Source organism: Euphorbia lathyris, chromosome 1 (genome assembly GCF_963576675.1).
Source record: "Euphorbia lathyris chromosome 1, ddEupLath1.1, whole genome shotgun sequence".
Lineage (NCBI taxonomy): Eukaryota > Viridiplantae > Streptophyta > Magnoliopsida > Malpighiales > Euphorbiaceae > Euphorbia > Euphorbia lathyris.
In genome coordinates, this window is record NC_088910.1 from 93,377,641 (window position 1) to 93,394,492 (window position 16,852).

At 39.1% G+C, this 16,852-nt stretch overlaps 1 protein-coding gene across 1 annotated transcript in view; it reads right to left on the bottom strand.

The window, feature by feature from the left end:
- Positions 1 to 9,896: 9,896 nt before the first annotated feature.
- Positions 9,897 to 16,852, bottom strand: part of LOC136207022 (vestitone reductase-like) — a 32,542-nt gene continuing 25,586 nt past the window's right edge. The window contains exons 2-4 of the mRNA XM_065998266.1: positions 10,753 to 11,280; positions 10,329 to 10,524; positions 9,897 to 10,237 (exon numbers count right to left, since the gene is read on the bottom strand). Coding sequence (XP_065854338.1) covers positions 10,096 to 10,237; positions 10,329 to 10,524; positions 10,753 to 11,280 — 866 coding nt within the window. The 3' untranslated portion in view covers positions 9,897 to 10,095. The remainder of the gene's footprint in view (positions 10,238 to 10,328; positions 10,525 to 10,752; positions 11,281 to 16,852) is intronic.

Consider the following 16,852-nt stretch of genomic DNA (forward strand, 5'->3'; position numbering starts at 1 on the left):
TTCCAAAGTACTTTTGGGGAGAAGCTGTTAACACAGCATGCTACATTCTTAATAGGGCTCTTGTTAGACCTATACTAAAGAAAACCCCCTATGAGCTTTGGAAAGGACGAAAGCCCAACATTGGATACTTTCGTGCCTTTGGCTGTAAATGTTTTATTTTAAACACTAAGGATAGCCTAGCTAAGTTTGACTCAAAAGCTGATGAAGCTATCTTTTTAGGCTACTCAACAAACAGCAAAGCATACAGAGTTTTCAATAAACGAACTCAAGTTTTAGAAGAGTCAGTACATGTTGAGTTCGACGAAACTAACCCTGCAGGAAGATATCTACCGCTGACCGAGGATGATCCACACTCAGCACCCGCTGATCAAGATACAGCTGCTGAGTCATTCCCTCAAGGGCTGACCAAAGGTAAAAGTGAACCAAATATTGTTTTCACTGACCAGTCTTCACCTGCAGAGATTGTTGAAACACAGACAGCACAAGACATCAATCTACCCAAGGAGATAAGGATTCCAAGAGGGCACTCAGAGAGTGCAATCCTTGATGCCGCTGAGAATACCCTGATGACAAGAAACCAACTCAGGAGGTACCTCAGCAATGTAGCCTTCGTCTCAGTTCAGGAACCTAAGAACTTCGCTGATGCTGAGGAAGATGAATTTTGGATGAGTGCAATGCAAGAGGAACTTGACCAATTCAGAAGAAACGATGTATGGGAGCTAGTGCCACATCCAAGGAGTCAGAAGACCATTGGAACAAGATGGGTCTTCCGCAACAAGCTGGATGAGCAAGGAAACGTAGTCAAGAACAAAGCAAGGCTTGTAGCTCAGGGCTACAGTCAGCAAGAAGGTATTAACTACGGTGAGACCTTTGCCCCAGCGGCAAGGCTAGAGGCTATTAGGATTTTATGTGCATATGCATCTTACATGAACTTTAAACTGTTTCAAATGGATGTTAAGAGTGCATTCCTTAATGGAGTTATAAACGAGGAAGTTTATGTTAATCAACCTCCAGGGTTTGAGGATCTTAAATTCCCAAACCACGTTTATAAACTCAAAAAGGCTCTGTACGGCCTCAAGCAAGCACCACGTGCTTGGTATGAGAGGCTGACCCGTTTTCTGCTGACTAGAAACTATGTCAGGGGCAAAGCTGATACAAGCTTATTCATTAAGAGAAAGGGTAAAGATACCCTGCTAGCTCAAATATACGTTGATGATATTATTTTCGGTGCTACTAATGAGTCAATGTGCAAGGAATTTAGCAAGCAAATACAGACTGAGTTTGAAATGTCGATGATGGGAGAACTCAACTTCTTCCTTGGACTTCAAATCAAACAAGGAAAGAATGGCATCTTCATCAGTCAAGCTAAATATGCCAATGAGATATTAAAGAAATATGATCTTGAAAATTGCAAGCCAATATCCACTCCTATGGGCACTGATACTATCCTCTGCGCTGACGAGAATGGTAAGTCGGTAGACAGCAAATTGTATCGAGGTATGATAGGCTCTCTACTTTACTTAACAGCAAGTAGACCGGACATTCAGTTCTCAGTATGCTACTGTGCTAGATATCAATCTAACCCTAAGGAATCTCGTTACATAGTTGTAAAACGAATCCTTAGATATTTGCAAAGCTCAGTGAATGCAGGTTTATGGTATCCCAACACTCATGGCTTTACACTCGTTGGATACACTGACGCTGACTATGGTCGAGACAAGCTAGAACGGAAAAGCACCTCTAGAGGATGTCATTTCTTAGGAAGCTGTCTTGTATCCTGGTTCAGCAAGAAGCAGGCGTCAGTAGCCTTGTCTACCACTAAAGCTGAGTACATTGCTGCTGGTCACTGTGTTGCTCAAGTCCTATGGATTAAGCAACAGCTTGAAGACTATGGTGTTCAAACAAAGACAATTGAGGTCAAATGCGACAACAAAAGTGCAATTGATCTATCAAAGAACCCAATTCAACACAGCAGGATGAAGCATGTCAGCATAAGACATCACTTCATTAGAGACCATGTACTCAAGGGTGAGATAAAGCTGACCTATGTCCCAACGGATGAGCAGCTTGCGGATATCTTCACAAAGCCACTGGCTCATGAACAGTTCAGCATACTGAGAGAAGCCATTGGTATGTTTAATCCTCTTCAGTAAATTCCTGTTCTAAAATGTAAATTTATGCTGAGTGAATTACTATGCCGAATGAGTTATGCAAATGCATGCTGAGTGATTGTTATGCTCAGTACTTAACATATCAATACTGAGTAAATATGCACACCGAGTAGTAATCTCAAACTGAGAAATCATCCTTTCACATACTACTGACCACTCAGAATATAAAACGCTTAGTATTCTAAACGCTGAGTGTTAGATCCATTGCATTAAATGCAAAAGCACGCGAATAGCCACCTAGGATGACGTATGCGCCGAATGTGTCATAAAAGCCAGGATCTTTGTCGGTTGACAATCCCAAGGCAAAACTGACACATGGATTCGATAAGATCCACTCTTCACCACTATAAATAATGGGTAAATCCCCATTTTTTATTTTCTTTACACTTATTGAAATCTCTGGCAAAGCATTCTCTCTCTCTCTCTAAGACTCTCAAAGCTTCCCAATCCTTTTTCTGAAACAATGACTAGAGTTTCCGTCAACATCTCCGGTGCCGGTCACCCTAAGACCAGCTCCGATGAACCCTCCAGGCAAACTACTGTGCCTGAAACCACCAAGGTCACTACGCCGAGCAAAGGCAAAGCTGGCCAAGCTACCTCAACTAAGGGTAAGCCGACTAAGGCCAGAACCTATACCAAGGTATTTGAAGACATTAGCGAATGGAAAGTAGACTTTTCACGATGGGTTTTTGAGACCTTCGTGACATCCGAGCAACCCTTCTGCGAATGGATATCGTAAAATGGATGGACCGAGCTGTTCTCCATTAGGGATCACACCTATCCTGACCTAGTAAGGGAGTTCTACCACAATCTCCGAGTTGCTGATGATAACCAGGACTATCTGGTAATTGTGGTAAAGGAAAAGACCATTTTCATAAACCCTACTTATCTCGCTAACTTGCTGAAGTTAAAGAATGAGGGAACAAAACTGAGGCGATCTGGAGATCATGAAGGTACTGGGTACGATACCACCTTCTGTAAGCCCGCTGGCCACTCTGGAGAAGTCTCAAGTACCTCAATGGGTCAGCACCAAAAGATGGCTCACTATCTGCTGACCTACTTCATTTATCCCAAGATCAACTGCACCACCTCAGCAACGAATTTTGAGCAATGCTTCATATGGCATATGCTGACATACAAGCCGATCAAGATACCAGTATTCTTGATTGTTGGGTTCATAAGGAGCACTGGAACTCTCAGGCTAGGATCACTCATCACCAGAATCCTCTTAGATCATCAAATTGATCTATCTGAGGAAACTAAGGCTAGAGGATCTGAGATAACTGCGGCTTCGCTGAGGGCTTTGAAGTTCAATCAGCCACTAAAGAAAGGAAAAGCTGCTGCTGAGGAAACAGCTCCAAAGCAAAGCCAAAGGACAAAGGCTCCAGCTTCCCGCAAGAGGAAAGATGTTGTGACTCCTTCAAAGAAAGCTGAGCCTCAGGCCAAGAAGTCGAAGTCAGCTGCTGAACCAGGTCAGGAAAGACCTAAGTCAGCTGAGAAAAGGAGTAGGCAAGATGAGCCTGAAATTAAGGAAAGAACAAATGCTGATGAGCAACCTCAAAAGAAGCAGAAGTCTTCTACACTGACTCCTATTGATGCTATTCCTACTGATGTCGTTGTTCCTGGTGATTCTCACTACACACAGTGTCTAGGAACTATAGCTGAGCATCAAGAAGATGATGTGCATCTGGATGATCAGTTTATTGCACAAGTTGAGGAAGAGTTAGATGGCGATAGTGAAGAAGATGAAGAACAAGAAGAACGCGGTCAGGATGACGCTGAGGACACCGAGGAGACAGCTAGCGATGTTGATGCTGAGCATGTCAACACTGAGTTAGTTGCTGGAGATGAACAAGAACAAGCTGACCAGCTTAATGCTGATCAAGAGGAAACTTCTCCCTCTCACTTAGGAGAATCTATACAAGCTGACACCCCTCCTCCAAGAAGAAGATTAATCAAGGCAAGTCAAAAGTCTGTCATTGACCCTCCTGTTCAGAAACCAACTGTCCCTGACTTTGTTATCCAAAAGCTGACCCAAGACCCTTCTAAGCTCAAGCTGAAATTTTTCAGAAAACAACCAACTTCTACTCCATCGGCTTCCCTTGAAAAGCAAGCCTCTGTTTCTTCACCAAAGGAACACGCCGACTTAAATGCTTCTGCAAACTCTACAAGCCAAGTAGAGCCAATACCCGTCAATGTTGTTACAACAAGCATAGTGCTGACTCAAAACATCCCTGCTCCAGTCAGCACAGACAACATTCGGATCACTTCTTCTCCAATCAACACTTTTGCCGATCAATCAGCTTTACCTGAGACTCAAGTGCAGATTGGAAACACACCTCTAGTCACTGACCATGTGATTCCACTGACTCCTCTTCCAACCGGTCAAACTGAGGAAACCAGGCAAGTTCATGAAGGCTCTCTTAGCTACTTGCATGCCACCGAGTCTGGTAAAAGAATCATTGACTCGGTGCAAACTTTAATCAAAGACCTTCATCAAACCACTCCACCTGCTGCTGGGTCTTCTACTGCTGAGACAACTCAGCTCTCCTATGTAACTCAGCTTCTCAACGAATTTAAGGGATTCAAGGACTTGTTGAGTGTCATCGTTACCTTTCAAGCACAGCAAGCTAAGCAGGATTCCATCGCAAAGCTGGCTGAGATCCAGCTGACAATAGTTCAACATCTCAACGCTCTTCAAGAACAAGTTCAGATGTTGTCAGCTGCGAACACACGCTATGCCACTTCTGATGAAGTTAAAATGCTCTTTGCTCAGCTTCACACCGAGCAAATCAAGACCAACGAGCAAATGGTCTCCTATTCTCAATGCTCAGTGGAGCAAATTGGTGAGGTTGTTCGACTGTTGAACTTAAACAAACAAGAGATGGACACTGACGCCATGAAGCAAAATGAAATACTGTCTGCCACCAGACAAACCTTCAACCATGTACGTCACAACAACATTCAGCGTCAATACTACGACACATCCTTACTGAAGACTTTTCATCAAGTCGTTGCTGGTCTGACCGATGCACTTACCTGGATAGGTAAATCTCAAGCTTTCATAGTAAGCATGATCAGCGCTGCTGAACTCAATATACCCGCCGAGGTATCAGATGATGGAGTTGCTATTTTTTACGGTGTCAATGAAAGCGCCGATAGACTTAAGACGTTGTCCACGGAACTGACTAGAGCCGTCTTAACCGACGCTTTTAGGATTCCTCCTCCAGATGCTGAAAAAACGGGGGAGAAAGAACAAGCTAGAACACAGCATGAGCATAGTCAGTCCAAGCAAAAGAAAAAGAAATAGAAATTAGGCTAGCTCAGTTATGCTAAGTTTGTAGTCTCTATGGTTATACTTTTCTTTTGTTGTATATGCTGACTACTTCTAGTAATATCAATACTTGCATCTTTTTATCCAAAAACTAAGTTATGAGTTATTATATACGATGCCGAGTATTAAGTTAGTATGTATCTTCATGTACATCAACTATGTTTAATGCTTATAAAACTTATTGATTGTACCCAATGCTGATAATATGTTTGACATTGACTTGTATGTTTATATAACACTGTCTTATAAAACTCATTGAACAATAAATTACTCAGCGGCCTCTGAATGTTAAAACTTCCGCTTAAACACTGAGTAAAATAGAATATGTTTCATGAGCTGTCCTATATATGAAAACTGACCTTAGACTTACTCGATTAAACCTTTAAATGTTTAGAGTAAAACTAAGTCAGTAGCTCAACCCTGACGGGGGAGTTTGGTAAGTTATATTAGGTCAACTATCATGGGGGAGCTCAATACTGAGTTCTTCGCTGAATAGTTTTGCCAACATCAAAATGGGGGAGTTTGTTGAAACACCTTTCCACATAATTTTGATTTGACAAAATTGTTTAAGTACAATTAAAAATATTCTAAACACACTAAGTTTAAATGCTTTGATTTATTCTACTAATGTGTTTGTTCAATGTTGAGTTAAATTGTTTATAAGACACAAAGATTAAAAGGCCCAAAGCCCAATATGGAAGTCAAAGCCCAAGTCAAACAGTTTAAGGCAACTCGGCCCGCGTATGTCAAAACGCTGTCGTTATGTACAAAACGCAGCTCAGCGGAAGAAGGATCTAGAAGACCTTCAAGGAATAACTTCGGGACGAAGCTGCTGAGTTGATTCGACAAAGAGTACAAGACAGCAGCTGGCTAAGAACAATTTCCAGACAAAGTGTTTCCACTTTGGATAAAGATCAGAAGACACAGAATGCTGTCCAGTTGACCTTACCTTAAATGGAGAGACATTCTGCCGAGGTGACCAAAAGCTGACCGAGGACAGAAGATACTCAAATCTGATTGGCCGAGAGCTCTGAGCAAGACAGGATGACAATGACAGGAAGCCGTTTCCCTCCAACGGTTATTTCGAAATTCGAAATGACCGACACCTCAAACGTCTCTATAAATAGATCCCTTCAGTTGCTTCATTCACACAGAACTTGATCAAGCCATTACGCTGACCAAATTTCTACGCAAAGTTCTGCAAGAAAAAGCAAAGCAATCTTACATTAAATTTCATATCTTTTGTGTAAAAGTCTAGAGTGATTATTCAATCATCTAAGGTGTCTTAGCAATCATTGTTTAGGGCAAACACTTATCATTTCTAGAGATTAGAAAGGAGAGGCTGAGTACTCGGTTATAGTACTCAGCGAGAGATTAGGATTGAGTAGATGTATAGAGGAAGGTACTCTTGTTATACTCAGTTGCTAAGATTGTAAAAGGTTTGATGCTCTACCGTTAAAGAGCTCAGTAGAGAATTCGAAATCTCGGAACGTGTTCCGGGGACAGGACATAGGCTTGGAGGCCGAACCTGGATAAATCTGCTGAGTAACATATTTCTAACCTTTAACTCCTTCACATATTTATTGCTTGCTTAAACAAAAACTGACCAAGTAAAGAGGTCAAGCTGAGTTGTGCGCATTGAATATCTGAGCTCAGGAATAGACTCTAAGTGCTATCTCTTGACTCAAGTAAAGAAAACTAACCTAGTCACTAGTTGACTAAGTCAGTATCTTGCTATTCACTCAGCGCCGCTGTCCAAACCTTTTTCTCACGAAAAAGAAGTCTGCCCTAACTTAAAATTTTTAAATAGTTCCTAACCCCCCCCCCCCTTGGAACTATACGTGTAACGTTATAAGGGACCAACAACTATCAATTAACGAATGACCCATAATGAATGTAGGTTGACTTTTAGATATAATCTCAGGGAGAATAAATTTCAGCCGATTTGCCAAAACATTGGCAATCAGTTTGTATAGTACATTGAACAAAGAGATATGTCTAAGCTCAGCCATCCGAAACGGGTTTTCACACTTTGGAATGAGTATAATGTTTGTATTATTTAGGATGGCTGGGAACTTATTACGAGCCAGCCAGCCTGAGCAAGCCAAAAATATCCTGACCAATGTGTGGCCAAAAATGTCGAAAAAATCACGGGGTAAGCCTATCAAGACTAGGGGATTTATCTGGGTGCATTTGAAATAGAGCAGTGGTGAATTCCTCAAAAGAAAACGATGTAGTTAGCATGCAATTCATCTCATTAGACACCAAACATGGAACAATATCAACAATAGCAAAATCAGGAAGCAGGGATGCAGAAAATAAATTTCTAAAGTAATCATGTGCTACCAAACACTTACCCACATCATCAGTGTGTATGGAGCCGTCCTTAGGAAATAGCCGATCAATTCGGTTAGCTTGTTTTCTCACTGTAACATATGCATGGAAGAATTTGGTATTCTGATCCCCATCTCATAGCCAATGGTACTTCGCCTGCTGCTTCCAAAAAGAGGCCTCCTATTCTAGCATAATATTGAGTCGGTTTCAGATATCCAAGTAGCACGAAACCGAGCCAGAATATGTCCTATCTCGAAGCTACTCCAAAGTATGATAATCTCTGCCAATCTTCATCGTAAAATGTCAACAAAATTTGGAACCCCACCGTGCAAGTAGCGAACTACATGCATCTACTCATGCGGAAACCGAATAAGAGGGCATCGACTGCCAACACGTTGTGACCAGCTCGAAAAAACCCTCCTCAGAACTCCATGCAATTTCAAATCGGAACCGGTGTTTTTTAACCGTGGGAACTTTGTATTCATCAAACTCGAGCAAAAGAGGCGAGTGGTCAAAATAAGATGCAACTAAATTGGTGAGCCGGTACTGAAAAAATTGATGCATCTAGTCCCCCATCTCAAGTGCCCGATCAAGCCTTTCATTAACCCAAGAATCTGTTCCCTTTCCTCAGTCCCATGTGAATGTACTTCCACGCATACTCAATTCATAAAGATCATTAATGAGCTTATTGCCTCCATTAAACGGTTGATTAGGTAACCTGGGTAATCATGTCCACCATGTTTTTTATTTGCTCTCAAAATGCAGTTGAAATCCCCTAAAAACAACTAGGCAATAGAGAAGAATTAGTAATTGTACTAAGAAGGTCCCAGGATTCCTGTTGTCTATTTTTGTCTGCAAAATCATAGAAACCAATATGACGCCAATCTCCCAACTGCTTGTTCTGGATGGCTAATTCAATGTGATGATCGTAAAAGTTGTTAACTTTATAACCCGAATCCTTCTTCCATATAAAAGCAAGCCCTACACTGTGGCCTCTAGCATTTATTATAAGACATCCTAAGAATGCAAACTGGCGTCTTATCCCCTCCATACGCAGTGTTTCCATAAGAAACATTATACTTGACTTATGAGCTTTCAATAGCTCACCCAGTGCCCGAATTGCCTGGGGGTTTCTCAGACCCGAAATTTCCAACTAAGGCACGTCATTGCCTTTGGTGGGTTTGATCCTCAGACCTTGCCTTATCTGTTTCCAAAGAACCCATGGAATCCCTATTATTAGAAACCATATGCTCGTTTTGAAGTACCGTTTTTGATGCACATGGTCGCCTAGTTCCAGTAACATTCAGCTCCCCACCTTCACACTTTGGAGTTCAAGAGCCTCCTCCTCACTAAGGTTTATGTCCTCTTCCGAAACCTTAGCCATTATAGCCTTAACATCCTCCCGGCCCCCAACAAAACCAGCAGTGAAACCCATCAAACCTGATAATCTTCTCCACTTCTCATCGCCAGCCACGCCAAGTTCTCTTAGCCAACGAGATGTAGACGGTGAGCCCCCTCGCCAAGCCTGAGCAAGAAGCCACACTCCTCATTCCCGCTTTAGATCAGGGGTATCAAAGTGAAAAGGCTTATCACAAAAACGTTTTCTATGTCCCAATATCCTACAAAGGTAGCAAAAGTTACATAAGCTCTCATACTTGAACTGAAGGAAAGAAACATAGCGTTTAATTCGTTTAGATCTTTTTGACGGCTTCCTGACATCCAATGCTACCCTTATCCTTAGTTGGCATTGTTACAAAAAAAAAAAATTACCTTATCTTTTAATTTTTATTATAATCAACATTAAATAAAAGGATAAACCTTAAAAAAATAACTTATTTTGTACTATGAATATAGATAAAAATGTGTATGCACACTAAATACAAAAACAAATGAATATTATTAATATTTGTTTATATACCTCAATTAATAAAGTGTTGTAATATGTAACCAAAAAAAATTAAAGTGTTGTAATAAATAAAATATTTAATTTATTTTATAATTAATAATTTTAAACCATACTAAATACGGATACAATAGTAAAGTGGTGATTGTTTATAATTAAAAGAACACTCGTATTTCATGGGATATGAAAAGGTTTTTTTTTCAAATATTCGTAAGACGAATAGAGTAATAAATATTCTCTTAAACAGTAAATAGCAACAATCGAACCAAACAAACTATACATATAAATTAAAGATAACATTCTAAACAGTAAACAACATCAATCCAACCAAACAAACAAAATATACATGTAAATTAAAGGTAGCCCTTAGATTTGGAGGATTGGATAGCTCCATCAAACATGTCCTTAAGCCCATACTTAAACTCAAAGCCTGAGTTCAACAGTTTCTTTGAAGTTAATGAAGGGATTCTAAACCCTTTGATATCGCCTAAAGATCTGTTTAGAAAAGAAAAAAAAAAAACAAAAATTGAGCTTCAATAAGTATGATTTGATGATCCCAAAAATAAAATGTGAATTAATTACTCACTCCATTGTTGGTATTGACAACTCTGGATAATTTGCAGAAAGAAATTCGGACATTTCTTCAATAGTTATGGTATGTGAAGAACAAATATATCTTCCCTTGGCTTCACCATATTCAAACAGAAATATATGTGCTCTAGCCACATCATCAGTGTGCACCATTGACATATTCAGAAGAGGCCCATATTGCTCTCTCTCACCTGTTCAATCCGTCAGATATTAATATGAATTGAACTTTTAATTATCAGCTTTTAAAGTATATAATTTTATATATTTTTTTAATGCTGGTCATAAATGTTCTTTTAATTACAAATAAAAAACTCACGATTTTGTTAGAGTATTTCATTTTGAAAAAATTAAGGTGATTTAGATCGAAGACCTATCCATTCGGCCGGGCCATAAATTGAAGTAAAAAGTTGGAAAATTACCTAGTATCATAGCCAATGAAGTGTGAACTGATCCAGGAAACTTCGGACATATAAAAGGACCATTAATGAAAGATGGAATGACAGTAACAACATCTAAACCATGTTGTTGTCCAAATTCAAGAGCACTCTTCTCTGTTAATGTCTTTGAAATCATGTAAGGACCAAATGAGAAATTTTCCAAGGATTTAATGTAATCCACGTCACTCCAAAAGTTCTCATCCATTAAGTCAACGGGTTTCCCACTAAATTGGACAGCAGAAGCACTAGAAGTATAGACAACTCTCTTAACTGTGTTGGAATCCAAACATGCCTTTAAGATTCCAAGTGTTCCATCAATGGCTCTTTTGGTAACTACTTGTTCTGGTTCTTTGTTTTCAAAGTCAACTGGGGTGGCTACATGAAACACTCCTATGCACCCTTCTATGGCTGGCTTGAAACTTTCTGGCTCATTCATATCAGCTTCATAGATTTTTAGTTTCTTCTTTGCTTCTGGAAGGTTTGTTAAGAAACCAACATCTCTTTTGTGTTCTAATCATCGTACAATCACAAATCGATAACAATATTAATAAAATCTATGACACAACGAGTGAACTAAAAGGTTAAACTGATAGATAGTCTATAATCATACAATGAATAGTTTAATGTTAGTAAATTGGGTCACTTTCATATATCATTGGTGGATAAATCTCATATTTCATATATTTGATTAATCCCAATCGCTAATCTGATTTAAATAAAATTAATCTTAACATTTAATTTAAATCTGAATATCAAGACAAATAAATGTAGAAAGACTAGAAAATGATTAAGAGCAGTCACATAAAAAAGAGTCTCCTCCATTCCACTCAAACATAAATTGCAACACAAAAAAATATCAGTGACAATGAATAGTTTTTTTTTTTTTTTTTTTGAGAGAGAGAGAGTTTAGTAGAATTAGTTAGATACTTAGGTTAAAACATTAAGGGGTGCTTGTTTACTTCATTTTCTCATTTTGTTTGTGTTAGAATAAGAACTGGGAAAGCACAAAAATTACCGGACACGACAATGGGCAGAATCACGGACTATATCACTTTCTTTAAGATGTTCGCAGAACTGCCAGAAAGTACAAGCAAATTAAATTCTGGTCACCTCCAGGATAACAACCCACTCGTAATTCAAGTGTGTACTGCACAATACAAATTCGGTCTGACTACACTCAAATTAGATCAGTATCGAATTTTAGAAAGCATAAAAGAAATTGACTGATAAAAACAGGAATCGCACAACTATTTATATAACAAAAAAAAAGATGTTGTGTTCTATTTTGGTGGAAAAGAAGGTGGGAGAGAAATCAGAGAAGTGGAAAACTAATAATTCCGAAAATAAATTAAGTAAATATTAATTTCGAATTAAATTAATTAAATGAAAATATTATTATTATTCCTAGAGTCAACACCATGCCACACCAACTCAACCTGGTTCGGACGGCAGTGGCGGAGCGAGTGTGGTGGTCAAGCATCAACTAAGTCCTCACCATTTCGTAAAAAGTGGGGTAACCCTTGGGACACACTCAAGTGTGTAAGGATCCTCTTGATAAATATCATTACAAAGTGATTTCTAATATGTGAGATGCTTATTACTCTTCTAAAGCTCTTTGAAGACGAAACTTTGTGGCTTTTTTTCATAAATTCAAACTGGTCCTAGTGGCCTAGCCCAACAATCCCCTACTAGAATTTTTAAAAACATTTACTGAACAAATACATAAGGTCAAGCATAGACAAAGGTATCTTTCGATTTGAACCCTTGCATAGTGAGTATAATTCAGATTATATTAGAGTGACTTGAAGTCTTGAACTATATATCTGACATTATACCACGTCAAAACATTTTCAGAGTGTAGTTCTAGTAGTCCATGCGTTTATGGCCATACACATCTATCCTGGTATGATGAATGCTTTAGAGTTTTGCCCAAAACTCATAGGAAGCAGTCTCACTTACACATTCATATAGGTAAGTCTATCAGAAGTACTCCTATAGCTATGTACTTCACTCCAAATAGAGTATAGATCTTATTAAGAGTTTCTATTATCTCAACCTAACACCGCTTCAGGAAATTTATGCTTCAAAATGCATGATCTAACTCGTATTACATCACAACTTGTTGTTTACCCATTGAACCTATTTCTGGGGATCTCTAGTCTATAGATTGGGTTACCATTATTGTAACTCATCATTGTAGGGGCATAAGTCACATACTTTTTGCGGTACTTTGGACTTTCTCTGTAGCTAATTCTCTCATCCAAGGATCGGTTAAATTCTCTTCAGAGCGTATATGATCCACTCTAACATCTCCTTTAGAGAGAAGCTCTCTAACAGTGTTGTGCTTACGATGTATCTGTCGTTTCTTATCGTTATAATAACGGTTCTGAATCTTAGCAATAGTTGTGGTACAATCGCAGTGGATCAATACTACTAGAATTGGTTTTTCCCATAAGGGAATCTCAGTTAATAGACTTCTCAACCAACCTACTTATTCACTAGCTGTGGCTACTATAATAAGCTCTAATTCCGTTGTTGATTGAGCTAGAATAGTCTGTTTCTTGGACTTCCATAAAACAGCACCACCAACTATATTAAAAATATAGCTACTAGTTGCCTTGGAATCATCTTATAGGGTGTTCTAGTCAACATCATTATATCCTTCAAGGACTGCTAGAAACCTTTGATGATGTAATCCAAGTTTTATGGTTCTTTTAAGGTATCTCATGACCCTTTCTACAGCATCTCAATGCTCAACACTAGTGTTGAAACACCTTTCCACAAGATTTTGATTTGACAAAATCATCCATGATTAAGAGACAATTAAATTTAAGTGCTTTATTTTAATTATACTAATCCGTTTGTTCAATGTTGAGTATAAATATAAATAGATATAGATATAAAAGTAAAACAGGACAAAGTCAGCATGAGACGACAGAACAAGCTAAGTGGAATAAAACTCAGTATAGAAGTCTCATGATCAAGCTGAGTGGAATCGAACCCAGCATCAAAAGATTGAGGCTTAAAATCCAACAGAGCTAAGTGAGATAGAACTCAGCATGAGAAGCCGTCTTAACAATTGTCTTACGAAGATGAGCTAACTAAAACATAACTCAACATAGAAGTTGCCAAAGACAATGAACAAAGCTGAGTGAATCCTCAGGACAGCATGAAAGAGTTGCTTGCAAGACGACAGAGATTGCCGACCCTCTGCGCCAATAATTGAAACCTTGGAATAACGCAAAGGACACATTCCGAGATGTATGGGTCAATGGATTATTGGTAAAGGACAACTAGCACAAAAAGACAAGTCTGCAAGATAATGACAAACCTGGCATCTGAAGAAATCAGAGGAAAAGGATTGGCCTGAGAATTCTGAAGCTGACCAGAGGTTGTCTCCTAAAAGAGCCGTTTTAACATTAACGGCTACATCATTTCAAAATGATCCAATTCTAGATTTTCTCCTATATAAGGACAATCAAAATCCTTGGATCATTGCCTATTGACAAAAACAAAAAGTACAAGAGAGAAAAGATACAAAAGCACTTAGATACAAAAAGAGATCTTACACCCATCTTCCATTCTTTGTGTAAATGCTAGAGTGATTACTTGTAATCTTCTAAAGTGTTCTTTATTTGAAAAGGAACAAGTGTTCATCAATTGTAACATTGAGAGCGTTGTGCTGAGTGTTTGGTTGTAAACATTCAGTGGTAGAGAAATCTAGGTGCTGGGTTGTAGCACTTAGTAGGAGTTGAGTAGACGGATAGAGGAAGGTACTCTTGCATATTCAACTGCCTTGTAATTGGTTTGTGCTCTACCTTTAAAGAGCTCAGTATTGAATTCTAAAAGCCCGGAGGACTCTGGGGACTGGACGTAGGCGGAGAGGCCGAACCAGGATAAGTGATACTGAGTAATCTCTAACCCTCTCTCAATATATATATTTGCATGTGTTGTGTGAGAAGTTTACTCAGCATATAAAATTGTTTAAAGTTGACTCTGAGTAATTTCAAGTGATGAGTTAGAAGCTGACCTCCAAGAGTGTCAATATCTAACTTACAAGTAAAACAGCATTAGTCAATATCCGGCCAAAGCTGTCTTGTAACATATCTGGCCAAGCTGACCAAAAGCTGAGTTGACAAACTCACCAAATAACTAAGTCAGCACATTAATTAAAACAAAAAAGTTATATTAGTTCCTAACCCCCCCCCCCCCCTTGGAACTAATCACATGGGACCAACAAGTGGTATCAGAGCCTAAGCTCACTACTCAAAGATATAACTATCTTAAGCGGATCCCCATAAATGGCTGAGAACAGCACTCGTTTCCTTCCAGGGAACCAAACAACACAGATACTCCCTGAGGGATTATCAATCACTAGACCTCCCCTATTCTTTGGATCTAATTATACATTCTGGAAGAATAGGATGAAAAACTTTATTCAATCCACAAACATGAGTGTATGGCTTGCAATTGTCCAAGGTCCACATGTGCCATATAAAACTGTTAATAATGAGAAAATTGTTAAAAGCGAAGCTGAGTGGACAGAGGATGACCTCAGAAAATTACAAAATAATGCTTCGGCTATAAATATGCTTCATTGTGCTTTAGATGCTGCAGGATATAATAAGATTTCAGGATGTGAGTCAGCACAGGAGATTTTGAAGAAGTTGGAAGTGACTTATGAAGGCACAAGTAAGGTTAAGGAGTCTAAAGTCAATCAGCATATGAGACTCTACGAGCTGTTCGAGATGAATGAGAACGAAGACATCTCAGAAATGAACTCAAGATTCACCAACATCATTAATGAGCTCAAAAGACTTGGAAAGAACTTCACTGAAGAGGAACAGGTGAAGAAAATCTTGAGAAGTCTACCTAAGAGTTGGCAAGCAAAGAAAACAGATGTAGAAGAAGCTCAGGACTTGACTACCTACAAATATGATGAGCTGATCAGATCCTTGCTGACCCATAAAATCTCTATGAAAAACTTTGAAGCTAAAGAAAAGTCCGAAGATAAGAAACAGAAATCACTAGTGATGAAAGCTGACTCCACAGAAGCTGAGTCAACTGATGATGAGGAAATGGCTATGTTTACTAGAAAGATGAAGAAGCTGTTCAGAAGAAATGACAGAAACAGCAAACGGCCATACAAGAGAGGTGATAGGTACAAAGCTGAGTCCATTGACAAATATAAGAAGGACAGCTCCAAGTCTATCACATGTTTTGAGTGCCACCAAACTGGGCACATCAAGTCAAGCTGCCCAAACCTAAAAAGGGATAAGAAGGGAAATAAGAAGGCAATGGTAGCAACATGGAGTGACAGTGATGAGTCAACATCATCCAAAGCTGATGCAAATGAAACAGCAAACATATGCTTCATGGCCGATGATGCTGATCACTCTCAATCTGAGCAAGCTGACCTCTCTGATGAAGCTGACCAGGAGGAACACAACAATGAGGTAACATCCCTACTTTTGCTTAGAAATGAAATGGTAAATGCCTTGAGTGATTTATATACACTAACTAAAAAGTGTAACAAGAAAATCAAATCACTCAGCAGGCGGTGTGACGAGATTGAAGAGGTCAAGTTGAGTGACCTCAGATATCTCCTCCAAGACAATGCAGACTTACATAGCAACATTCAAATAATGCATAAGTTTGTCACGGAGGTTCAATCTGAGTCAAAGAAACTTAGAAAGGATGTTACAACCCTACAGAGTCAAGTAAAAGGCTCAAATAAACATAAATCCCATGTTGTGTACTCAAGTACTAGTCAGCATAAACAGTTCACCCAGTGTGACTGTTGCGGGAAAAGGGGACACACAAAAGATGTGTGTTGGTTCAACAAGCAGATTGTCCAATGTGACTTCTGCGGAAGAAAAGGACATACCACTAAGGTATGTTGGCATGCTCAACATAACAATGCTGACCACACTCAGCATCACCCTCAAAGAGTAAGTTATTGTGACTTCTGTGGTAAAAATGGCCACACTATAAAAGTATGTCGTCACAAACTGAAATATGACTTTGCACCTGTTTATACTAACAAGAAATGACCCAAAAAGAATTGGGTACCTAAAGATGA